Source organism: Solanum verrucosum, unplaced genomic scaffold (genome assembly GCF_900185275.1).
Source record: "Solanum verrucosum unplaced genomic scaffold, falcon-dt-bn FXZP01000252.1, whole genome shotgun sequence".
Taxonomy (NCBI): domain Eukaryota; kingdom Viridiplantae; phylum Streptophyta; class Magnoliopsida; order Solanales; family Solanaceae; genus Solanum; species Solanum verrucosum.
Window position 1 is genome coordinate 3053746 of NW_026019988.1, and position 27641 is coordinate 3081386.

The following is a 27641-nucleotide window of genomic DNA, read 5'->3' on the forward strand; positions in this document are numbered from 1 at the left end:
TTTTGATTAAAAAAATATCATAATCAACAAGCATAACATATAAAAAAAGTTTTAACTCCAGAGCAGTAATCATCTTTTCATCAATTTCCAATTCATACCAATAAGTTTTTTTTCTTCCCCAAAACATTTTTTTTCCAGCTGAAATAGGTGATTGGGATGGAGAATTATTAGGAGATTCATTATTTTTGTCACTAACTAGTTCAACAACAATAATATATTAGTGTTATCTACCAAGCAGGTTTGATGATCAAAGAGTCTCAATAAAGTTATTGGCCTAAGACAAAATTCTAATAAGAGACCTCAAATATTTATACATAGTTATTATTTTTAATCATTAATAGTTTTTTTTTTCACTCAAAAACCTTGACGAACATCAATACACAAAATATTATTGCAACAAGTGTTCTTGACAAACATCAATACACCCTAAGAAAATTATTAATATAAAAAAAATACATGTAAAGATTATGAAAACTTACCAGTTCAAGAGGAAAACATTGGTGTTTGATTGAGAAAAGAGAGGAAGAAAATTTGTAGTTATGAGAGAAAAAGTCACGCAAAGACGGATAGAGACGATACAATATTATTTTATAACTTATTAAATAAGTCTGAATGGTGTTAAGACTCTCCTGCAGATCTGATCCGTTCAGACCTTTTCAGGTCCATTAAGAGGTTTTTTGAAAAAAGAAATAAATAGACTTAATGGACTGAATCAGAATCATTCAGATTTAGACCTAAACACCAAACACGCTTAATGGGCTGAATCTGAATGATTAAGATTCATACCTCCATTAAGTGCAAACAAATGAGGCCTAAGAGTTCCGATAAATCATGTCATTAAAGGAATGAGAATGTTGAAATTAATTAGTTTTTAAAAAGAAAAAAAAATCTATATTATTTATGCAGATAAAAAGATTAATATATATTACATAAAATGAGATAGATAAATTGATATATATTGATTCACAAATTTACAATGGAATTACTTCTACTTTGTTTGGTTAGTTTTTCATTTAATATATATTTGATACCTACTTAAAGTTTGATTAATTTGGAATCAAGCCGAAAAATACTACTTTGAGAGGAATGGGTGGAGGATGTTTGAAATAACTTCAAGTGCATACACCATGTAAAAGATGTATCTATAAACTTGTACAGTACCTTTACTTTTGTTAGAGATCACAAAAAAATAATATTTTGAGGCTAGAGAAACGGCCCAATAACATTCATGAATCGAATTAACAAACATTATCCAAATTCGCCCCCGATGGTTCTGACCAGAGGTGTCAAATGGGCGGGTTAAATTGAAATTGGAGATATTAAAATAGGTTAAAATAGAAATTGGTTGGGTTCTGATCCGTCAAAGTTTACTTTGAGCTAAATGGATTTTAAAATGTGTTGGGTCTTGACCCGCTCAATTTGACTCGCTTAATCTCAATAATTTTAATATAATGTTATTTAAGTTTTATAACAACAATTTGAATTTCAACTCAAGATTATTATTTTTTTTAAAAGAAGAAGTTATAAATTGATAGATAAATCCTAAAAGATATGAAATAGATAGTAATCCATACATTCAATATAAGATCACACATTACAGCATTGCAAATAAAGAGTCTTAAAACGAGTTGAAATTTGAGATTAAATTGGGTCAATTGAGGATTCTCTTAAAAATGGGTTAAAACTTGAATGAGTTGAGATTTAATCTAATTCAAATTATCTTAAATTACCTATAATTGAGTTCATTTTTTACGCCTCTAGTTTTGACTTCTGACCAAATGAATAAATCATTCTATTTTATTAAGAAGTTTTAGGTTAAGTCTTGAAATGAAAAAACAAAATCTTTGATAGAGCGTATTTTTCCTCTTTAATTAATTAGTTAAAGAGTTAAAATACAAATAGCTAATACCAAATAAGAAAAACCATCCAAATTCTTGATTAACATGCTTATATAATACTCCCTCCGTCCACAATTGTTTGACAGGTATACTAAAAATAGATGTCCAAGATTAATTGTCAATTTAAACAATCAAGAAATAATTAAACACTTTTTTCCAATTCTGCCCTTAATGATAGTATAGTTCAATTGAAAAGTTATGTGGACTTTTGGTATTCTTGATATAGTAGAGTTATATTAGTCAAATTACATCTTGTATTAAATTTTTCTTGAGGGATATGCATGACCTTACCCTTGTGGACGGAGGGAGTATGCCTCTTAGACATAGCATGGGTTTCCACATCTACCAAAAACAGCTTTTTATGTGGAAAAAGAAGATAGTACTAAGAAAAGAAAAGAAAAGTAGCAAAAGTACATAGCTATAGGGAATGGAATTTGTTGTCACTTGTGGTGTTGGGGGACCAAATTAATGGATAAAAATTAAAGTGAGAATTCTTTGAAGAATAGCCGCATACTTTGCAGTCAATTTGAGGATGACAAATTCATGGAGTTAATATCTCATATGATCACTCAACTTTTAATAGTTAATTTGGAAAGTTACTCAATTTTTAATAGTTAATTTAGAAAGTTACTCAACTTTGAGTAGTTTACTTAAAAAGTCACTCAACTTTATTTTACAACTCAAAAGTCACTCAACTATTGATATTTCACTTAAAAAATCACCCACCTATTGATATTTTACTTAGAAAGTCATCCAACTAATTTAAATAATTTCTTCATTAAATTTTGTTGAAATATAATTTTGTTTAAACTATTTTTAAAAAAAAATAAAAAAAAATGCTCAGTTTAATTATTTTGTTAAACTTTGTTGAAATACAATTTTTTTTAAAAATAATAAAAGATTGCTACTGTGCGTCTTTTTTATCTTTTTGATTACGCCTTTTAATTTAATAAAAGATTGTTAAACGTACCATAGCAATTAACAAATTAATGCCCGTTTGAATTGACTTATATTAGGTGCTTTTAAGCCAAAATAGTTTTTAAGTAATTTTGAAGTGTTTGGATAAAGTTAAAAAATGCTTATAGACACTTATTTTAAAGCCAAAATAACAAAAATAAACCAAAAACCATAAGTTAGGGCCTGTTAGGATTGAGTTTCGGCTTATTTTTGTTATTTTGGCATTAACTTGCTATTGTCTTACTAAAATTAAATATGCTGAAAAATGCTACTGTACGTTTTTCAAAAAAATTGTAATTAAATGATAGAAGTAGGTCAATAAGATAATTAAAATAACTATTTTATTAATTCTTAAAAGTAATTTAAATAAAATTTAGATTTCAACAAAATTTAATAAATAAATCATCTAAGTTTGTTGGGTGACTTTCTAAGTAAAATATCAATAGTTGAGTGACTTTTCAAGTGAAATATTAATAGTTAAGTGACTTTTGAATTATAAAATAAAGTTGAGTGACTTTCTAAGTAAACAACTCAAAGTGAGTGACTTTCTAAGTGAACTATGTAAAGTTGAATGACCATTTGAGATATTATCTCCAAATTCATGAACTATAGAATAAAATAAGTTTCAAACCAATAGAAGTTTCAAAAGGTAAAATGGAGGAGTAAACGAGATAACTGATATGTTTTACATGTTCGTTTCATGTTATTTCACAATTGAACCAATTTAAATTTCTTTAAATGATATAAAGTTAAGGATTTGTGGACATGTAATGTTACACCAATATCTAACCAAAGAGCAAGCATTCTATCGAAATGATATATTGATACAAAACAATAGTTGGCCGCAGAGTAAATCAGAAAGTGTGGAAGGATTTCTTTGTAATTATTTTTTAGTTTTTAGCAGATTAAATTGTTGATTTTTTTTTTTATTTTGTTGCTTTCACCAGATCTTTTAATGTATCTAATTGATTTTGATTCTTAAATTAATGTATAATTCGTTCATTTCACCTTTATGATACATGATAATTATATCATATACAATATATCATTTTCAAATATTAGTTTTGATACATAACCCTAATTATATTGAAACATAAGTCAGTATGTATCATGATCATAGTTAAGTATTTGATACACAACTATTACAAAATTCGTTATTTTTTACTATCGATACATCCCAGTCTAATTCAACTAGTAGGAGGTTATGTATCTGTAAACACTATCAAATAGTAATGTTGATATATAAACACTAATGTTTTACAACAAAATTAGTTTGTATCATATTTATATTTATGTATATGGCACATAACTTTGTTATGTATATAAATAGTTATGTATCACATGTTGTTAATTATATAAACAAAAATAAGTGTATATCATAGTTATATTATTTTTTTTTTTGTATATGATACATAACTATGTAAAATTGGTGATTTTTTTTTTAATCTGTTACAATTTGGAAGAGATTTGAGAGAAGAAAATTTGAAATTTGAATTGTTTGGAACTGTTTATTGAAAGAGATTGGCATCAATTTGATTTACATAGTTTGGGGAACTGATATTTATTTTATATTTATTTTTCTTTTTAATCTCAACGAACTAATTGTCAATGTATCAAATGTGATGTATCCAGAAAAATGAGATGTATTCAGATAATAACAATTTTAGGAGATTTCAATAAATTGAAAAATAATAGGGATATGATATAATTTGCTCCTTACATATGGGATTCCTAAATTTTTTACTTTTCTTTATGCACCTATAAGCCACTTGAGCTACAGATTTCTCCATTGATTGATTTTTAAAATCACCTCTAAAAAAATAGGGAACTTACATAAATTCCGTAGTTTAGGAGCTAATTACTTTGATACATTCTAGTTTGCAATATTACGTATCTTACCAATTTTTGGGTTGTCTAGATATGTTCAGATACATCCACATACATGTATATGGAATACATGAGGTCAAATTTAGGTGTAATTTGTTCTAGATACATTGTATCCAGTGGATTTGCATGTATATGAGATACATAACAAATCTCACTCGCCTCTCTCCGATCTCGCTCGCCACCCAGATACACGCAGATGACTCTAGATACATATAAATAGATGTATTTAGTGTGATTCGCATGTATCTATGATACATACGAATCTCACTTGCTCCTCTCCTTATTTTTGTGTATTTGCCTATCTGATAGCAAAATACATGTATCTAAGTGTATTTTTTCTCAATATATAGTAGGAAACACATAATTAGTGGTAAAATACATATTATTTTGAAATTATAGGTAATAATAGTGTGTATATATATATATATATATATATGATAGTGAAGTACGCCTAATTATGTAGTTTTTCCCAAAAAAATATATGATTTATGATGGTCCCCCCAAATTTGTTTTAACAACATATATAATTTAATTATACAATTTAAAATTTTGAGAATTTGGCATATAACAAGAGAATAATACTACTTGGTACATATAGTAATTAGTTGATGAAATAAAAATTTAATATTTTTAAAAGAAAAACAAATAAAGAGCAAAAACTAAAAGGGGGTATGGAAAGAAATAGATGGAGGCTTTATTTAGATAAAATAAGGTCTCAGATAGGACCTCCAGTCCAGCATAACTTTTTGGGCCTTATTTGGAAGACTAAGGCTAATTCTTTTACGGCCCAAATAATTTCCTTTTGGGAAAAACTACAAAATATGGCAAACATTAATATACATTTAAAATAAATAGCTACAGTTTAATTTTTTTTTATGTTATATGGATATAACTATACAATAAATAGCAAAGTTAATTATATATAAATAATCAGAAAAGTTATTAATATTAAATAGGAAAGTTATTATTACACACCTAGTAATTGATTATGTCTAGGCATGTTTAATGTGATTGGTTCCCCATGATTACCCTCATTAATACTTTCTCTTTCATCAATCTTCCTATATCACAAAATTTCTGTATTTTTCTCCCAAATTTCTTCCAATTTAAGATCTTTTTGATGATTCTAGGAGCAATTTTTGTAATTTGAATTCATCAGATATTGCTTAATTGATTTTCTCCTCATTTTTATGAAGATCATATTTGTATACATATATATTGCATCTATTTTTATAGGCTTTCGACTGAAGAATTATTTGTTTCTACATTACAATGGCTATAGTTATAAAAAAAAGTAGTACAAGATGAACACGAGAAAAAAATATTGAGGTTTGTGTGATTGTCAAATTTGTATATAGTAGAATAGTTATATACATAATACTTGTATTCTAATATTAACACAAGTTGAAATGGTGATTTGTGAATACAAGTGTAATCTATTGAATTTAAAAGGTTAATTAGGCAATACAAGTATAATTGGATACATTAATACTATTTTTTTATAAACAAATACATGAGTCAACACCAAGCCTTAAGTATTATATGAAAAACTTGACCAAAAAGAGATTGACGTTTGTTGGTTTTATTTCATTTTTTTATACAACCGAATACTTGCACACTTTTGCTACCTACACATTCTATTATTTTCCATTTTTTTGTTTCTGTATTGTCAAATATATCCATCTTTTGTTTAACAACAATGTATTCATATGTATACTATATTGGTGTATTCATTTTTTGTTTAATAACAATGTATTTATTTTTCAAATTATCATGTTCATATGCTAAATTGTTATACTTTATCTTGTTTAATATATTAATACATTAAGTTTTTACAAATACTTGTATCCTTGATATATTAATACTTTAAATCTTAAAAATAAAGATACTAATTTGAATTTGTACAATTAATATAGTTTCCTTATTTAGTTCATTGTAATTTATTGTATAAGTGTATAAATAGAAAAATAAAAAACATATACAATAATATAGCTAGAAAAAGAGTTAAATTGTAGTCATTTTTTATAAATACCATACTTATAGTTATTGAACTTTAATAACCCTATAAATATAGTCATTTTTGCAAGTTGCTCCTTTTTTTTAGCTCTCGGTTCAAAATAGGAGAAACTATATAATTAGACATACTTCGCTATTATATATACTATTATAACCTATATTTTTAAAATATTAGGTATTTTACTGCTAATTAAGAGTTTCCTACTATATATTGAGAAAATTATACCTAGATACATGTATTTTAGATACCAAATACACTAAAATAGGGAGAGGAGCGGATGAGATAGGGATGAATGTGAGCGAGATTTGTTATGTATCTCATATAAATGTAAATCACATTATACACACACTAGATACATGTATATTTATATATCTGGGATACTAGGTACATAAAAGAGTGGGCAATAAGATGGGAGGAAGGTGAGGGAGGCAAGTGAGATTTGTTATGTGTTTCAGATACATGTGAATCCACTTTGATACAGTGTATCTGAAATAAATTACACATAATTTTGACCTCATGTACCTGGGCGTATCTGAATGCACCAAAAGCTGACAAATGTATGCAAGTAATTAGCTCATAAACAAATGAAATTTATGTAAGTTTCTCAAAAATAGTAGGCAGCAATTGCACATGATAGTCAGTGTAATCTCACGAGTGAATGCGAGGAGGGTAAATATACACAAGTCTTATCCCTATTTCGAGAGACAAAAAAATTGTCTTTAATAGACTCTCGCTCATGAAAAAACATTTTAAAGCACAGAAAAAAAAGAAATAATAACAAGGCAATACTACATCCCACCAATTTATTTAGATGGTTGCTACCTATTATATGTATCATATCGTTATAATCTGGGCAGACTCACGTGGGTTCCAAGGGTTCACCCGAACTCCCTCGACAAAAAATTACACGATATATATAAGGTAAATTTTATGTATTTCTGTAGATATACATACCCCTCAATAACAAAGAGAAACTGATGACGCAGGCAAGTTCCCCTGAAATTAGTCTGTATGTCAATAGTTCAAATGTGAAAGCATTTTATCCTTTTCTTTTTTTGTTTTTTTATTTTATTTTCAGTTTTGTTTTTCAAGTATTTTTTTGTTTTTTTTTTACTTTAAGAAACGTGCTAAAAGTGTGGTTTTAAATCCAAAAGAATTCAAGGTTCCCATTTCTAAAGGCTTATTTACACATTTATACTTTTATTTTTCGAACCCCCTAAACGAAAATTATGAATCTGCCACTGGTTATAATGTTTATTTTATTTTTCACTTAAATTTAAGTATATCATATTCTTAAGAATGTGGTTCACGTTTGTGCTGTACTAGCTCAGTGTCATAGTAATTGACCTTTGTTAATTTGACATTTTTTAAAGATAACTTTAATTAGAGATGTAGTTTATTAAATTAAATTCATTAATGAATTTTAGAATTCTAAATTTGACTATTATTATTATTACTTTATGCGTATTTTTCTTTATACAGGAGTAATATGAAAAAAAAAGTACTAAATCTCTCTTAATTTGTTAAAATAGATAAACCAAATGAAATATTTATTACTGATTAAACGTTAAGTAAAAATGAAATAGAGGGAGTAATTAAGGAATTTTTTTTCTTCAAAAAAACACTCTTTAAAGTTATTTATGAAGCGGCTAAATATATAAATTATTATAAATTATGGGCTATATCTTAAATAGGGTAGTGGCTAATATATGCATCACCTTCTTCCTTAAGTTCCTGCTAAAACCCTAGGCGCCATATTTCTCTGCAACATCAAACACTTCACAAATTTTTCTTTCTGAATCTCTAATTAACCCAAACGAATAATCTTCTAGTGAAAAGTTTGATTTTTGGTAATTACTTTGTGAATTTGTTTAATCATCCTGTCTCCATGTTGATTTGATTTCTTCTCATAATGAGTGTTGATACTCAATTTTAGCTTAACATTTTCGAAATTCGTAACTTTTAAGTTTTATTTATTTAATAATTGATTTTTTTTTATAATTTTAAATAAATTTATCGATGACTATCCTTATTTGTCAAAATTAAAGATTTTTATCAGTTAATTTTAATTACATTATTTTTTATTACAACCGGTTGAATACGTTTAAATATTTATTCATTTTGATTAAATCATTAGTTCTGTTAAATTGCATTTTTTACATGTCATTAGTTACGTTCATTACATTTTTTAATATTCATTTTATTTGTTACATTTATTAATATTCATTTTGATATTTTGCACAATCTAAAAATTCATTCGAATATGAATAAGATTCATATACAAATTTTATTAGCTAGTAATTTGATCCATGATTTTTAGATAATACTATTGTACTATAGGTGATTTTTAATTTTCTATTTAACCTATTTCTTAGTATTAAGTTGGGGGCGGTGAATATTTTTTTTAAGATTAGGAGGAAGAATACCAAATGTGCAAAAAATCCCAATTTTTCTGCCGCCACCACCCATGTCAAAATAGCAAACCCAAACTACCTGTTTCTCTCCTCTCCCACCACCTTTTTTCCAGCCGCCAAACCACCAGCAAACCAGACCTCAAACCCCACCAGTCCTCTACCAAACCCAGCCCCTTTCCTTCACTTTTCCAGCAACCAAACAGCCCCCAAACCAGCCTGAAATAGCCACCGGAAAACACCCTCTTCCGCAGCTCTCAACAACCACCGAAAACTCAACCAAACCCATTACTCCGTTCAGTGTTGCTATGGTTCTGTTTTGCTGATTTGATATTGATTTTGTTCAAAATTCATTCCAGTGAGTTCTTTTTTAGGCTCTAGTTATGGTTGATTTTTTGTTTTTTATTTATTTCTCTCATGGGCTGTTGTTTATCTTATTAATATTGATGTCATTCTATTAATTGATTAATGTGTGAGATCTCCTGTTGGAATATGATGTTATTATTATTATTATTATTATGCTATTTTTCTGTTAAAAGTTTTTACTGTGATGCTTTTTTGTTCATTAGTTTTTGAGTTAATTTGAAAGATTTTACTCTTTCCATTGTTACACTTGATTTTAGTTTTAAATTAAAATTTCATGCATTTTGTATTTGTAAAGAAAATAAAAGGATAGTGTTATGTCTTACCATTTGATTATTGTTTGCTAGGTGCTTCAAGCCATTTTACTTTGTTATTTTATTTAGTTTCATATGATTTTGTGTTTGAAAAATACATTAAATTGGGCCAATGAAAATATCTCTCCGTCGGTTTTCAAGGCCTCTCCAATGTTAAAAGATGAAAATTTAGTTTAAGTTCGTATATTTTTGTGTTAAAATTGGCCGATGAAGAAATTACCGTCGATTTTCAAGGCCTTCTATGTTAATAAGACGAGTTTTTATTTTGAAGTTATTATTTAATTCATTTATTTTTAGTTATATTTATTTAGTCCTAACACTTTTACTAATACTAAGTGTCTTTGCATGTACCTTGAGTTGCTTTCAATTGAAGTTATTCGAATGAAGTTCGAATTATATTTTTTATTCACTATTGTATATATTGTCGATGTTAGACAAACCTCATGTCATTTTTGATATTATTGTTTTGTTTTATTACTTATATATATCGCATGTTTGTTTTACTTGCATGTTGTTTTATCTCCTCCTCAATTTGAAAAAATGAATTCAAGTCGGAACCCACAGTCGTGGATTTCGAAGGATGCCTAACACCTTCCCTTCGAAATAACTTGACCTTCTTACCTAGAATCTAATGGTTTCGTAAATATTTTTATTAAAATTGGTTTCCTAGTTTTCCTAAAATTAGGTGGTGACTCCTTTAAAACTCTTTTTTTTTCTTTAAATTCTTTTAAAATTTAATTAATTGATTATTTTTTGAGTTACCGCGACATTTTTCACCCTTTGAATAAAGTAGGGATGTAAACAATGAGTTTTTTGCTTGTGGTTGTAGGTTAATAAAGAAGTTTAAGAATGATAGCAGCTATTTCATGGGTTCCCAAAGGGGTGGCAAAGTCTGTACCAGCTGAGGCTGACCCACCTTCAAAGGAGGAAATTGAACAGATTTTGAAGAGTGGTCTTCTTGATAAACGGTACGTGTTAATTTTTTCATTATGTTTTTTCCCAATATCTGAAAGTGGCGAGAACCCAAGTTGAGGAGCCTAGAAGGTAGGCAGAACTTATCATTACCTCGTGAAGGTAAAAAGAGTGTTTCCGAATAATGCATAATCGTTATTACTAATTAAATTAGTTCTGCTGAAACAGCTAGGCTAAATACCACAAAGAGTTTGAGTGAGTATTATCAGAATGAATTAGCCTTCCAGGCGGTGTATTGCATGTTGTTTGATTCGGCAACACTGATGCTTTTCTCATATCATACAATTCACATAGAAAAACTTTTTGTTGTGCATAACACTCTGTTTGGATAGTTGTTACATATTGTTTTATAATGTATTGTGTTGTATTGCTTAAATGAATACAATGTTTGGATAGATTGTATTATTCTTTCCTACATAATTTCACACATTGGATAAACCTACAAGAAAAGTAGGATACAAGATAGAGCGAACAACTACAACATATTCAGTGTAATTCCGCAAAGTGGAGGTCTGGGAAGGGTAGCTTGTATGCAAACTTGACCTTTAGCTCAGGGTAGAATGGTTGTTTCCGGTAGACATTTGACTCAAGATACAAATAGTCTAGAAAAAGAAGTAATAGAAATAACGGAAACAACAGACTATAATAAAACAACATATAGTATGGTAAATGATAAAATAAGATTATTAAATAATAAGTAGTCATAAAATGATAAGAAAAAATTAGGCTAACTACTTAATCACACCAAATCAGTCATTACACGAAATGGTACTTTTCGGCGTTATCTAACGATAGATACGATTTAATAAAATTTAAGTAACAATCCGAACAAACATTGTATTTAAACTAACATTGCAATACAGACAACCGTCCAAACAAGGTGTAAAAGTAATTAACATTGATAGATTAAAAACCTATATTTCTTGGAATTAAACTTGATACTTACGTTCTGTGTAATCTTTACTTTGCCCTACTCTTGAAAGTCTGTTTCTTTATTCCCCTTCCAGTGAAGATAGTGATGATGAGGAAGCTGAAGAAGATATGAATGTTGATGAATCCAAGGGAAATGAGGATGATGAAGTTGCTATTGCATTAGCTGCTGCTGATGCACTTGGAAAGGCTACTCAAGTTTCTTCTGCAGGAACCGATGACATAATAGATGGTTTAAAGGAATTGGACATGGACAACTATGATGAAGAGGAGGAGGGTAAATTTAGTGCATTGACTCATATGTTGATTTGGGTTGAACATAGTTTTTTTTTATATCTAATATGATGGCGGTATTTTTCATATTCAACTCTTTTTGATAAGATAAATATTTTCCATATTAATTTTCCCAAGCCTAGCTTATATCAATTTTTATTTGGAAAACTGTTCCTAACTTTTCTCTCTTTTTGCATGTGTTTGACATTGTCAGGAATTGAGCTTTTTGGTTCAGGACTCAAAGACTTGTACTACGCAAGTAATGACATGGACCCATATCTCAAGGATAAGGTTGTACTATGATCAATTTGTTGTTTCATCATTTTTATCCGATCAAGTATTACTAACTCAGAAAATTATTCTTTCAGGACAATAACTCTGAAGAAGATGATGACATGATAATAAGACCTGATGATTCTGTTATAGTTTGTGCAAGCAATGAGGATGATGTCAGTCATCTCGAGGCAAGTAGAACTTACTTCACGACTCAACGGCTTGATAATACTTCCATCTGTATGGTCCAGTTAGTTTCATTTTGACCGCCCTTTGATTTGTGACTCTGATCCGTGCCAACAGATAATGATTTTGGAAGATCTATCAGATGGTGAAACAAACATGTATGTTCACCATGCTCTTATTATACCTGCATTTCCTCTCTGCACAGCATGGCTTGATTGCCCTATTAAAGGCGGGGAGAGAGGTATGGTTCTGCTTGAAGTTGAGCTTTATGCTGTTGAAGTATTTTCTCTTACTGGTTTTGAACATATGTTACCTTTGAAAGCAACTTTTCATTTACTCACGTTAATAAATGAATTATACGTTGATAGGTAACTTCATAGCTGTGGGTTCAATGGAACCAGCAATTGAAATTTGGGACATTGACATAGTAAGTGACTCTACACTGATGTTTATGAACTCCTGAGTCACTACTGATCGTATCTCACTGTCTTCTTTCTCTGTAGATAGATGAGGTGCAACCATCTGTCATTTTAGGTGGCATCGCTGATATAAAAAGAAAGGGGAAAAAGGTAATTTAAGCAATTTGACCTTTCTATTCTTTGATCCAATTTTCGATTGGAATGCTCTTGTATGCTACGTCAGCTTGTGCAGCTGAAATTTGTTCTAGATGCTAAAGCCTAAAGGTAGGAAATACGTCAATGATTTTCATTGGTCATTCTCCATGTCACTGTGAAATAGTTTCCGGAGACTTCTATTTGGAATAAAGTAGTAGGCTACATCAAACTTATAATATCAAATAAAAAAAATGAAAAAATAGTAGGCTATGACACTTGGCAATCGAAAATGGTCAGTGTGCTCTGGTTTATGTCTCTCCTAGTGCCGATTGTCCCTCTTTCTTCATACATGTGCCACATGTCAGATCTTCAATAATAGGTTTGTACTTTGTTGCTTACTATTCTGGAGTAGGAACTATTTGCATTAGTTATCCGACAGACTCTAATTTATGGCCATTTGAGCAACCTGAGGTGGTACCCTACAAGGAGCTTTAGGTTTGTACCAACAAGTCAAGTAGCTACCTTAACAGGTTTGGACTTCGGGTCAACCGGCATTTTCTTGTTTAACTTACTCTCATTCCTCTACTCTATTTACTGCAACATGCCATACATGGTAGGCATATTGTGACTATCAGTGTTCCTAATCTCAGTACCTTCTTTTGGTTAATAAGAGCACCACAAGCACCAGCTTTTATGTGTACCTCCCCCATTTGTCCTTGTGGGCATTGGGCAATGCTCTTTTTGAGTGACAGATAGACACGTGGTAGAGGTAGGAAGAGAGACAGAGAGACTTATAGTAGTTGCTGCATTTGGAATTGAATTGTCATATTATTTGGTTTGAAGAGAAACTTACTCTAAACCACTATTTTGTTAGTCCGTCATGGCAGCAGACATGGTCAATTTTGTGGGAATTAATGCACCCCCCAAAAAAAATAAAAATAAAAATTAGGACCTTACTCTTTAAGAAAATGAAAGAAGGCCGAACGATTTGCCAGTTTTTATCATTTGCATGGTGGTCTTTACTGAGTATATGATAATTGTCTGAGAAAAACTTACTTATATGCTCTATTTACCTACTTTGCAAATTTTCTTGCAGAAATCTATCAAATACAAAAAGGATAGCCACAAGGATGCAGTACTTGGTCTTTCTTGGAACAAGGAATATAGGTAGGGTAATTTGATTGATGAGTGTTTGATGTTTGCCAGTGCCTCTCTTTGAGGCTTAGTCAAACTTCAGATCTTCTTATTCAACATTCTATGCAGGAATATACTTGCTAGTGCTAGTGCTGATCATTCTGTCAAGGTTTGGGATGTGACTACTGAAGCCTGTAATCTCACTATGAATGACCATACTGACAAGGTAGAATTTAGAAAATTTAGCAGTTCTATAAACGTCTCAATGTGTTGTATCAGAACCCCAGTAACCTAGATAAAGTTGAAATATCTCATCTTTGCTAGAGTTTGGAATATGACTGATGATAGTTGAATTACCTATAGAACATTAGACTAACTTGCTTACAAATTATTGAAAGAAGTATATTCATCGTCTTGCTATGTTTGACAGGTTCAAGCAGTTGCATGGAATCCATTTGCTCCACAGATTCTTCTGAGCGGGTCATTCGATCATACAGTTTGCTTGGTGATAAAACACTTCTCCTTTTTCCTTTTCTGCCCCCTTTATTCTTGAAAGTTAGGACTGTGGATTAGTTTCTTACTTTAAGATGCTAATTAATCTTTCAACATGTCTTGCAGAAGGATGGGAGGAAACCCTCTCACAGTGGATTTAAGTTTTCAGTTGGTGCTGATGTTGAAAGCTTGGCTTGGGATCCACATTCGGAGCATTCATTTGTGGTCAGTGCTCGCATCATGTTTGTTACTAATTCAATCTATGTTAAGGCTTTATTTGCTTTGGTATGCTACATGATATATAATTTTTTGATTCTGATATGGTAATCATTAGTGGAAAGATTGTTAACGATTTCTTAGCATTAGTATGAGAACGAAGGATGGGATTGTGTTCGTTGGTTAGGTAACTATACACTATGGGAGTATGGGTTGGGGGTGGAATGTTATTGAAATTAAGTTTGACAATTGTTTACTTTTCCCTCGTGCATATTAGTTTTACATTTTTTGCTTGTTGAACTTTTTGAATTGTATTATTTATTTAATACAGAAAATTGTAAGTATTTATCCGCCTCCGAGTCTCTATGGACTTAAATGAAAATAAACACTGGATAAATTCAAAACGACGCAAAATCATGTTTCCCCTTGGCTCAATCACTAAATTTCTGTACCTTATAATGACACCTAAGCGTTTTTTGGGAAGGATGAATAAATCCATTTTAAAGTCGGGTCAGAAATCTCAGTCTTGATGTATATTGGATATTAAGAAATTGCTAACCAAATCAGAGTTCCTTAAATCTTTCAGGTCAGCTTGGAGAACGGTACCGTTACTAGTTTTGATATCCGTGCTGCTAGTTCTGCTTCGACTTCGGAGACAAAGCCAAGTTTTACCATCCATGCTCATGATAAAGCAGCGTCCTCGTTGTGCTTCAATCCTCTAGTCCCAAATGTAAGGAACTTTTTTTTTTTGGCTTTACCCTTAATTAATGTTTCCTTTTCAACATTTGCCTTCCTCACTTTGCTCGTGTATTGTTGGGCAGCTTCTTGCAACTGGCTCCACGGACAAGATGGTACACTCTATCTGTCTCTGCTGCTTATTACCTAGTTTTGATATATTCCGTGGGATGAGAGCTATTTTGGTTATTAATTTGATAAATGTGCTGCAGGTTAAATTATGGGATTTGACCAACAATCAACCTTCTTGTATCGCATCTAGGAATCCGAAAGCTGTATGTGATTTTCAAATGTTTTGTGGTTCTTAAAAATACATGTTTGATGCTCTTATATTTCCTCAAAACCTGTTATGAAAATAAGGTTTTAGATGGTTGCTTAGACATTTTGATTGACGGAATACTAACTATCATGATGACTCTTTTGTTTTATATTGTTATCAGGGAGCCGTCTTCACTGTATCCTTCTCAGATGATTGCCCCTTTTTTCTTGCTATTGGTGGCTCTAAAGGAAAGTTGCAGGTGTGTTCTGTTCCTTTTGAAACTTTTGGTAGTCCTGGTAAATCCCCCAGACGTCGTATTTTTTGGAACGAGGTCCTTGGTAACACAACATAAAGAGCTATTGGTTCTAATTCATCTCTGATGATTATTCAACTATTTTAAGTTCTTTTCTTTCGTATTCTTGATAAACCAGCATTCATATATGCAGCTCTAGTTTCTGTGTTTTTGGGCTGAGAATTTTGTCTTTGCTCATCACTTGCAGCTATGGGATATTTCGTCTGAAGATGCCGTGTTGAAGAAATATGGGAAATACGTTGCACAAAAAAAGCCATCGCCCAAATCATAATGCAAATGTAGTTATGGAGATAAAGGTGTTATGAGTTCTATAAGTGAAAATATTGCCTCCCATTATTTACATATGAGCATGAAATTTTTTGCTGTTGCTGAGGAAAGTGAAGAGTTTGGTGGAATCAAGATAGCTGTGTGTATTTTTTTTAGACAACCAACACAAGTTCATTGAGCATGTACCGGAGCGGAGATTAGGCAGAGTTATCTTGTACTTGTGTTGGTTGAAGGTAGCAGATTCCCAATGATGTAATAGTTGATGTCTAGCTAGCTGTTCGAACACCATCATTATCTAGAAAAAGAAAATACATTTAAGATTTTGGTTGATTTTTTTAATTTATCAAAGTCGAGGGTAAAATATGAAAGTAGGACAATCTTGTTCTATTTTTACATGGTTCCTTTTAGAGCCAGATATAAGGAAATGCATTACATATTGTTAATTTTCATAGCATAGTTGTTTGTGAAAATCAGAAAGATTTCAAGTTATCACACAAGAGACTGATAATACTATGCAATTTTGAAAATTGACACAAAATTTGATAATATTATCACATATTTATATAAAAAAACAAGCATTTTTATTGAGATTTTGACTCACAAAGGAAGAAAATTGATTAATAGATGGAATCATATATACACAGTATTTAGAGAAAAAATAATTAGTTATTGGAAAAAAAAAGCATACTTTTAATGTTGAATTAGGATTAACAAGAACAAAAATAAAGCATTAGGTTGAACTCTACTTCTTGTATAAGTTGGGAAAGGATCCGGTGGATTAACATTGGGAGCTAAGTCGAAGATCTCAATAGTCTTGTTAGTAGTTGATAAAGTGTGATGGTTCCCGGCCTTTCTAATAGGTGAAAAGTAGTGGGTGTCCACTAACGACTATTCCTGGCTAGGCTCCAACTCCACCAAAAATCGATAGCCTTCAGCACCATCAGTATTTGATACTATCTTGATAACTTCAATAGTTCATTGAAAGCCTTCGGTATTCAAAAAATTTCCCCTTAAACACTCTACCATTTGCTAATATTATCATTGATCTTTTACATAAATATTTTTGGAACATTTTTTCACTCATCAATCAAACACACTTCTAATTAGGGGTGTGCACTATTTGGATTAAACCAAAAAACCAAACCTAATCAAATCGAATTCTAATTTGATTGGTTTTTTTGGATTTTTGGTTTGGTTTTGGATTTATAATTTACTTTGTTTGGGTTTTTGGTTTGGTTTCGGATTTAGAAAAATGAAAATTGAAAAAACTGAATTATACATATATGTTTAGAATTAAGTTGGAGTTAACCACTTTTGTCCCTTTTTAGTTATTTTCATTATGATTTAGTTTTTTTATTTTTATGTTTGGACATCTATAATTGATATACTTTTAAGTATTGTGTTTTACGTTTTACTTGTGATTTATATTAAAAAGTATATTTAAGAAATTCAATATATATATTTATCGGAAAAGGGTCAAAATTGCCACTGAACTATGTGAAATAGACCACTTATACCCTTCATTACATTTTTTGATCAAAAATGCCCCTGTTGTTATCCTATGAGACCACAAATACTCTCAAGAGTTAACACCCCAAATTTATATTGACGTGGCAAGCCACGTGGGACTAATCCTTCCACCTAACATTGCCAACTACGATTCACTACAAAAGAACTAGACCTTTAGCGGCAACAACAGTCGCCACAAAAGTCCAGAAAATCGTCACTAAAAGTTTTTAACATTAAATTCTAATTTTGTGTTTTTTTCTTCATTGTTTTTAAAAAACAAAAAATGATATCGATTAAGTAGGGGTTTGAAGACACTGTATGCTTTATTTTTATGTCATATGTAAATGTATAAAATGTACAATGATGCATTATATAGTAGGAGATTTGAATCGAGAAGTAATTTTGATGATTTTTTGTAATAATATTGTATGTTTTTAATATTGATATTGCAAGTTATTTATTTTAGAAAATTAGGTTGCAATAGAAAATTAATTATCATATTTTTTTGTTGAAAAAATAGGTTTTACTCAAGAATGGTTGTTGGAGCCTTAGTTGCCACTAAAAATAACTCATAACCTTTAGTGGCAATATTTTGGGAATTTGTGGCGACTTTGTCGCCACTAAAGGTTAAGTTCTTTTGTAGTTAATCTTAGTTGACAACGCTTAGGTGGAGGGATTAGTCTCATGTGGCTTGCCACGTCACTAAAAATTTGGGGTGTTAACTCTTGAGGGTATTTGTGGTCTCCTGGAATAACGATGGGGGTATTTTTGATCCCAAAATGTAATGGAGGGTATAAGTGGTCTATTTTGCATAGTTTAGGGGCAATTTTGACCCTTTTCCGTATATTTATTTAAATTGCAAATATAACTTTGTTATGTTTCTAATTATTGACATAACCGATTAACCAAACCGAAAAAACCCAAACCAAAAAGAGAAAAACCAAACCAAATTTATTTTGATTCGAATTGGGTTACACTTCTTCAAAACCAAAAACCGAAAAATCCAAACCGAATAGTATAAAACCAAACCGAAAAGCCGAATGCACACCCCTACTTCTAATGATAAAAATTTAATTTTTTTACATAACGAAAAAAGTAATAAAGATATAATTACAATTATAAAGTACTTAATCAAGTTTTATGATGCTAGAAAGACATTAACGCCTTAATTTTCTTAATTAATGCTATCTTAACTTAATGAGTTTCAACAATGATACTCTCTCCGTCCACAATTGTTTGGCAGGTATACTAAAAATAGATGTCCAAGATTAATTGTCAATTTAAACAATCATGAAATAATTAATTATTTTTTTCCAATTCTGCCCTTAATGATTGTGTAGTTCAATTGAAAAATTATGTGGACTTTTGGTATTCTTGATATAGTAGGGTTATATTAGTCAAATTACACCTTGCATTAAATTTTCCTTGAGGAATGTGCATGATCTTACCTGACAAACAATTGTGGACGGAGGGAGTAGTTGAGAAGTCTTTTGGGAAGGTGTTTATATTATTTGAAAGACTTCCATGAATAGATTCTTTGAACCCATAGAGGTGATGCCATTTAATAAAGAACCTATCCTTTTCATTAGGAGATAGGTCCCAATTTTTTAATAATTATTTGTGAAAAGTAAAATCAAAGACTTAAAAAAAAACAATCTATTTTTAAGTCAATTAGATTCATTTGTTTGTAAAGCTATTGACTTGATACATATATTTTTGGAACATCTTTAATAGTGGGGTAAATTGTCAATTATTATTTTAAAAAATTACCATCAATCTTTTTCAGATACGATTTTATTTCATTTATAGTTAAATATGAAGACTAATAAATGTGAAATTAATTTGGAGATTGCTAGAACTTCAACTTTCATTAATTTCAATGTGAATGAATTAAAGAACTACAAATTGCCACCCTTTAAAAGGTCTAAACTCCAAATCTGACAAAGTCTTGGCTCTTTCAATGCTTAAATTGGTAACCTATGAGATTAATATTTCTATTTTGACCATAGCCTATGGAAAATTTTAAAACTTGTTATTTATTATTACATTAATATAGTAAAAATATTTTACAATATCAAAGTAAACTATTAATGCAAGAAGGAATGTGGTTCATATTTCTAGAAACTAAGTCTAAATTTATGAAGTATTTAAGATTTAACGCTTCAAAATCAAACGGCAGACTTCGGATGTGAAAATTCAAACCTCGAATTGGAAGTCTCAAACCTCAAACTTTGGAATCTGAAGCTTGAACAATCATAACCTAAATTTAGACCCAAAGGTCTTGAAGTTTGATTTTAATAGTTCAATCTTCAAACATTCGAGTTTGAAGTTAGACTTTGATAGTTTTAAATTTCAGGCTCAACAATCTAAAGGAGGTGGAGTGATTTGAAATTCGCTAAATTCGACAAATAAAATCTATAGAATATTTTTTCTTCCAAAAATTAGATATATTTTATAACGATGTTATAATTGATAAGTTGGCCCCAAAGAAATATCTTGAGAAATTAAACTGATAAATAGATTCTTATCTGAAAGGGGATCCAGAATTTAAAGTTTATGAATTTTAAAAGCTTTGTTAGGTTAATAGTAATACAATAATAACTTTCATGATAAAATATTTAATAATTTTTTTTAGTATATACAAAATTTGTATTAAACATACTAAATTCAAAGGAACTCTTAGTTGGACTTCTAGATCCACCCATATTTATCTCTAGAAGATAAAGATAGACATAGCCCCTATTTTTTGGTAAGAAGGTTTCATACACAAAGAATTGCACTTGAAAATTTGGCATAAGATACGTATGATTTTCCCTTTATATAAATTAATTTGACATCAAATCAATATTTTAGATTTAAAATTTAAAAACTAAATAATGAAACCAAAAATACATGAATTGCTACTCATCTCAACCCAAGCCGATCAAAAATACGTTTTTAAATGCTGATCAAAGTTCACTTCAGTTTGAATACCAAATGGCGAAAGATAAAGATGAAACGGAGGGTGTACTCAATTTGTGGGGGATAAATTTGGTTTTTTTGGACCATTTCAATTGAAAACAAGTGGCTAACTCAATTATTTCATATCATATTTTTCTTTATAATAGAAGTATGACATTTTCAGTTTTCACATGTAGTTTCTGATTTTGTACAAATTGCAGATGAAGAAAGACTTTCGCAAGTCAATTGTGGTTCATTTTCATTCTAAGGGTCATGTCAAATAAATCTTGGGCTTTCTCAAGGGGACAAAAATAAACATTGGGCGGACTTTTGTTTTATGAGAAACTATCTAATTATATAAATATTTCTATTATATATATATATTTTTTATGGCCTGAAAAAATTACATTTTATATCATTAATTAGTAATTTCATACTAGAGTTCAAATTAGATACGCCTAAATACATATTTTTTGCTATCAGATACACTAAATTAGGGAGAGAGGAGGGCGAAAAAAGGAGGGAGGCGAGCAAGATTTGTCTATGTATCCCATATACATGCAAATAACATTAAATACACGCTAGATACATGTATATGTATGTATATGGTGCGATTCACATATATCTGGATGTATCTAAGGTACTGGATACATAGGAAAGTGGTGAGTGAGATGAAAATGAGGCGAGAGAGATTTGTCTATGTATCCCAGATACAAGCAATTCCACATGGATACAATGTATTTAGAACCAATTATACCACATGTATCCCAAATACAAGCAAATCTACTTGGATACAATGTATTTAGAACAAATTACACCACATGTATCCCGAGATACATGTATGTGGACGTATCTGAACGCATCAAAATTTGATAAGATTCGTAATATTACAAACTAACGTGTATCCAAGTGATCAACTCCTAAACTAGTGGAATTTCTATAAGTTACTCTTTTATTAATGTTATTTATATTTTTAAATGTTTTTTTTCTTTTCCTTTTCAGTGTAATCGTTCGATATTCACAATCCATATACAATGCTAGTCTCACAAAGGAGTAAGAGTGCTCGGTATTGGGAAAGACTCCATTCCTGAAACTCAAATGGGTGATCTTATGTTTAGAGTAGTAAAATTTCAACCATTTCATCATATTGTCGATGATATTATGAGACATCCCGGGGGTGGGGGGAGGGGATAGGGTTGTATGAGGCCAATAAGTTAGGAAAAAGTGGGATAGAATCATATGCTTCAACTTTTTGGATGTATGGTGAGAATAGAATCTTATATCTTTTATGTTGTAGTTTTTTTCTGCTTCCAGTTTGATATTGAGGTCCGATTAATTTGAGTCACATAAAAAAATTTCATATCAAGGGAAAAACGTTTTTTAGCTATAAAAGACGACTAAGTTTGGTCATTTAATTTTCGTTATGATATGTGTTTTTATATACTCCGAATTATTATATTTCTTTTATTTATATATATAAAAAAGTAGAATTAAATAAGAATTTGCTTTTAGTTTATTTTTGACAAACCAAAACAAGATTAGGTTTGTTAGGTTACAAACCTAAATTTCTAGTCATCCTATGTAGATTAAGGTCCCACCTAATTCTATAAAAAAGGATCTTTAATGTTGTCCTTATACCAAAAATAAAAGATGCTCTTGTAAATCATTTTCATTTTGTTATGTATCTTTTAGCTACGAAATTAATCGGTAATTTATCATTAATCTTTGGGAAAAAGGTCTGAAATATATTCAAACTTTGGCCGAAATTACTGTTACAATACTGAACTTTGGAAATGACCTTTTACCCCCCTTGCACTATTTAATAGTGTATTTTAAAGGTATATATGTGTACACGTAGACATCATAAATATTGTATAATTATAAATAGTAACGTGTCCATGTGGGCACATATATCCTTTAAAATACACTATTAAATAGTGTAGGGGGTAAAAGGTCCTCCATAAAGTTTGGTATCGTAACAACAATTTCGGCCAAAGTTGGAGTACAGTAAAACCTCTATAAATTAATATAGGTGGGACCATAAAATTTTATTATTTTATAGAGATATTATTTAATCGATAAATTAATATTTATTAATTTAAAAAATGATTTGAGATTTAATGAAGGTTAATTTTGATTATATCAAAATTGTTGTATTTTGTTAATTTATGTATCATATTTATTGATTTTACATTTAAAAAAAAATTATACATAAAGTACAACGAATACATTAAAATCATTGTATCTTACTAATTTATGTATCATATTCATTGATTTCACAAAAATATTAAATAATTATCCAGCACATAATATTAAATATTGAAGCCATTTTTGGATATGGTTTAAAGAAATTTCCTATGTTGCTTAAATAGTTTTTTTTTCTCACCATCATACATCGAATGTTTTTAATAAAAATACAATGAATAATAATTGATTATTAAGAAACAATGAACATTATGTATTATTTTACAATGAATTAAATTCTTGAATTTCTTGACAATGAATCGAGATAATTGTCGAGCCCATAATAGAAATATTAGAGGACTACAAAATGTTGAATTGTTTTTCTTGCCACCCAACATGACATCCAAAATTCAACCTTGTGATGCTGGGATAATAAGAGCTTTCAAGATGTATTATCGTAACATATTTTATTACAGGATATTAGAAGGCTATGAAGTCGGACAAACTGATTCAACAAAAATTATGTTTTGGATGCTATCAATTTTGCAATCCTTGCTTGGACAACAAATGCTAACTTATCGCATCTAGAACTCTTCACAATTTTATGGTGTAGTTCGAAAAACCAACACCGAAGCTCTTGGATGCAATAACAAAAGTTAGAGATGAGCTTCAATTAGATTTAAATTTTAAGAAAAAACAGAACACAATAGAATCATATTTCACTAAATTATCTAAGATATATTTGTACTTCTAAAGAATTATTAATTTATGATATTAATGGGACCATATATTTATAAAGAGGTCTTCTGGAAATATATTATCTTATTATCTTATCGAAATTGGTGATTTTTTCCATTGGCTCAAGTCGGGATCCAAAAAATATTATTTTAAAGAGATTATTAATTTATCGAATATTAATTTATAGAGGTTTTACTGTATTTTTCAGACTTTCTTCCCTTAATCTTTTAACTACTTTTTTCTAGTACAAACTTAAATATAAACCATTTGAATATACTCTTTTCTTTCCTTTTTTGTTGTTTCAGTTTCCTTTTTTAGAGTTAAATTACAAAAAGTTTGACTAACATATAACTATGTATTTTTTTCATCATATTGATATACAAAAAATTGTAATTTATAGTACTTCTCGTATAATATTGGAATATTAATTTTTTAGTTTAAAATATCAAATTAATGTAATTCAATTTAACTTTAAAAATTAGTCGAATTGACTTTTAAAAAATGCAACATGACAATTAAAATGAAACGGAGAAAGTAAAGATTTTTTTTTTCATCAAGAAAGTAAAGATCGAAGTGAATGCACTTTTGTCAAGTGATTAAGTAAGAAAAATGAATCACATTAATGAAAATTCATATACTTAATTCCTTGTTCACATTTGTTATTTTTTAATTGTACTTATACTTATAGGTATTGAATTTATGGTATGATAATTGAAATTTCTTCATTCTTAACTAAAGTATTTAAGTTTGAGCTTCTGAAAAAAATATTATGTTCAAAACATCGTCTTCAAAAATAAATCTTATAATATTACACAAATTTAAATTTAAACAAATCCAACTATTATCACTGAGTGAAAAAACAAGAAATAACTCTTCTAAACGTTCACAATTAATTAAGTAATTATTTATTAACATTTTCCACGTACGGTTAGGTATCATTGTTGTCTATATCCTAAAAAAATTGATGCTAAAATATTACTTTATCTCTTTTATTTTATTTTTCCATTTTCCTATCATTATTTTTTGTAAAAGGAAAAGTAAGCAGCTTTTTTTTTTTGTCCAACTTTAGTTTTATTAGCGAAAAAAAAAGACTTTCTACCACTTTTGTAGTTCTCTATGATGTGACAATTTTGGAATTATTAAATTTTTAGTAAGTTTCTATGAATTTCTTTAGTGTTCTAATATAGATAAAGATACTCTAGAAATGATCTCATACAGTTGACATAAGTATTTTTATACTCATTTGATTTAGTTCATTAGCTTCCAATTTTCTTCACTTGTTTTGTTTTTGTCTATTCCTCTTTAGTTGATCTCCACAATCATTAATATTTTAGTATTTAAAATTTATGTTAAAGTTTGATTAAATTTAAATTTATATATTGCTGAATTTATTTTTAGAAATAATGTTTTCAATATAATCTTTTTCATTATCAAGAACTCGAACGTAAAATATCGATCTCAACTTTAATTTCACAAGTAGATATATTTCAACATATTTCTTATACATATGTTCAAATCTTTATTACTCCATATAGTAGGAGAAGTATTTTTGTTACTGAGATATTACTATACTTACTATATATAAGAGTCTAGAAGCAGGCATGTCTTCGTCAATATATAAGAGTCTATAAGCAGGCATGTCTTCGTCAACATGCCTGCTTGTATAACAAGGGTAATTTTGGCATTTTCTATGTTTTATTCTTCAAACAATTTGTATTTTGCTTCTTGATATTTGTACCTCTCCCTGGTTAGACAAAAAAAACCCAGCCAATATTAACAGAATGACTCATATATCCCCAGAAGATTTGTATTCAGTTTGAACATTGAAGTTTGTGGGCCCAACTTCCTTTTCAATATCGGCTGAGAGATGTCATTCATACATAATAACTTGTACTACTATATTTTCTGAATAGCACAACCTTTTTGAAATGTTTATCTCATTCAGCTATTATTAATATTTAATATTTTATTTCAATTTAATTGTTTTTTTTTATAATTTATTAAGCTTATAAAAGAAATATTACTTAAAATATCATTAAAAAATCACAATAATTAATAATTTAAATTATTTTACTTTATTATTTTATTTAGAAGAGGCTAGGGAAGCAGCTGTTCGTCAACATGCTTGCTTCCCTAGCCAGGGGTAATATAGATATTTTCTTAATATTATGTTTGAAATATGTTGTACTTGACTGTTTTATAACTGCACTTTCTTAATGTAGGACATAAAAGCCCTTCTAACATTTCCCTTTCTCAGCCGCAATATTGGCCCAATTTTCCAAGCAGGTGAACCATTCTTTTTCTTCCTTTTTCACTCTATTTGTTACTAATAGTTGTAATACATATGGGTCCCACTTTAAAATACGAATTACTTTATTTGTTACTACAAAAAAAAAAAACGTTTAGAGTTAAAAAAATAATGAATGGAAAATTATGTCTTTTTAAAAAATTTATATAAATAATACTATATGTCATAATAATTAACAACTTAAATATTAGAAAGTTATTAAAAAAATTCGATTGACTCTCGAAATTCTATTGATATCACATAAAATGAGTTAGATGATAAATATATATTGTTTGAAAATAACCTAAAAAGTATTATAAATCACAGTAGTTAACAATGTTAAAAAAATTAAAATACATAAAACAAATTAACTGACTCTAAAAAAATCTATCAATGTCACATAAATTGGGACATGAAATGTAACATATATATTATTTGAAAATTACGTTAAAAAGATACTATAAATTACAATAATTTACAACTTAATATATGTAAAAAAAAAACATAAAAAAGTAGTTAATTTTAAAATTCTACATATGCCACGTAAATTGGAACAAAGAAAGTACAATATATTATTTTTAAAATTATGTAAAAAAATACTAACAACTTAAAATATTTTTAAAATCATATAAAAATTTGGATAACTTCTCAAGTTTTATGATATCATGTAAATTGAAACAAAAAATTTAATATAACAACTTAAATATTTAAAAGTTATATAAAAAAAATTCGATAGACTCTCAAAATTTTATTGGTACCACATAAAATGGGTTAATGATAAATATATATTGTTTGAAAACGACAAAAAAAATATTATAAATCATAATAGTTAACAATTTAAAAAAAAAATGAAATACATATAAAAAAATCAACTGACTCTAAAAAAATCTATGAATGCCACATAAATTGGGACATGAAAAGTAACATATATATTATTTGAAAATTATGTTAAAGGGTACTATAAATTACAATAATTTATAACTTAATATATGTAAAAGACATATAAAAATGGTTAATTTTAAAATTGTATATATGCCATAGAAATTGGAAGAAAGAAAGTACAAAAAAATATTTTTAAAATTATGTAAAAACGTACTAACAACTTAGCTGGCACGGTCCGGTATCTAATATAAATATAAGAATTGCAATATCTTTGTAAAGTTTTATAAATTCAACCTTTAAGACTCTCAATATTAAGATTCATTATATTTTTTAAATTATAAATTCATACTTACTGTTGATTACAATTTTAGTGAATTTAAATTTATACTTTACATTAAAATTAAAATTTTAGATAAACTCGATATCATAAAGTTGGATCGGTCCCTAACATTGGTCATCACAAGAAAATGTTGTTACATGTGCTAGAAAATAAATTATTGATTAATGACTATGACAATTGTTGATTTATACGAAGGAAATTTCCTATTGCTATAATTTAATTATGTCACTTTCTTTGTCGTGAACATGACCCCTCACCCCCTTTCCTCCCTAATCGAAAGATGTGGTTGGATGAATGATATTTTTATATT

The 27641-nt window shown here is 29.1% G+C and overlaps 3 protein-coding genes across 4 annotated transcripts in view; 2 read left to right on the forward strand and 1 right to left on the reverse strand.

The window, feature by feature from the left end:
• The window catches only part of LOC125818914 (glutamine synthetase cytosolic isozyme 1-1), a 176314-nt gene that overhangs the window by 11570 nt on the left and 137103 nt on the right, over window positions 1-27641 (reverse strand). The gene's annotated exons all lie outside the window — the stretch shown is intronic.
• On the forward strand, window positions 8586-16642 carry LOC125818913 (uncharacterized WD repeat-containing protein C17D11.16-like). Of its 2 annotated transcripts, none has more exons than XM_049498422.1 (17): window positions 8586-8609; window positions 10677-10815; window positions 11827-12026; window positions 12237-12313; window positions 12391-12486; window positions 12599-12722; window positions 12850-12908; window positions 12985-13050; window positions 14132-14202; window positions 14299-14395; window positions 14600-14674; window positions 14788-14886; window positions 15464-15607; window positions 15699-15728; window positions 15825-15887; window positions 16053-16130; window positions 16372-16642. In XM_049498422.1, exons 2-17 carry the CDS (start codon window positions 10697-10699, stop codon window positions 16453-16455), a joined length of 1482 nt encoding a protein of 493 aa, XP_049354379.1. In that variant the 5' UTR covers window positions 8586-8609; window positions 10677-10696; the 3' UTR covers window positions 16456-16642. The 2 variants fall into 2 exon arrangements, with proteins under 2 accessions (XP_049354379.1, XP_049354378.1); XM_049498421.1 differs by lacking the exon at window positions 8586-8609 and adding an exon at window positions 9201-9528.
• The window catches only part of LOC125818922 (uncharacterized), a 196224-nt gene continuing 191333 nt past the window's right edge, over window positions 22751-27641 (forward strand). Inside the window, exon 1 of the mRNA XM_049498432.1 lies at window positions 22751-22754. The gene's annotated coding sequence lies outside the window, so the exon portion shown is untranslated. The remainder of the gene's footprint in view (window positions 22755-27641) is intronic.

Coding starts and splice junctions, on each gene's coding strand:
- LOC125818913 (XM_049498422.1), top strand. CDS start 10,697: ATGATAGCAGCTATTTCATGGGTTCCCAAAGGGGTGGCAAAGTCTGTA. Junction 12,487..12,598: donor ATGATGTCAGTCATCTCGAG/GCAAGTAGAACT, acceptor CCGTGCCAACAG/ATAATGATTTTGGAAGATCT. Junction 15,888..16,052: donor CATCTAGGAATCCGAAAGCT/GTATGTGATTTT, acceptor TATTGTTATCAG/GGAGCCGTCTTCACTGTATC.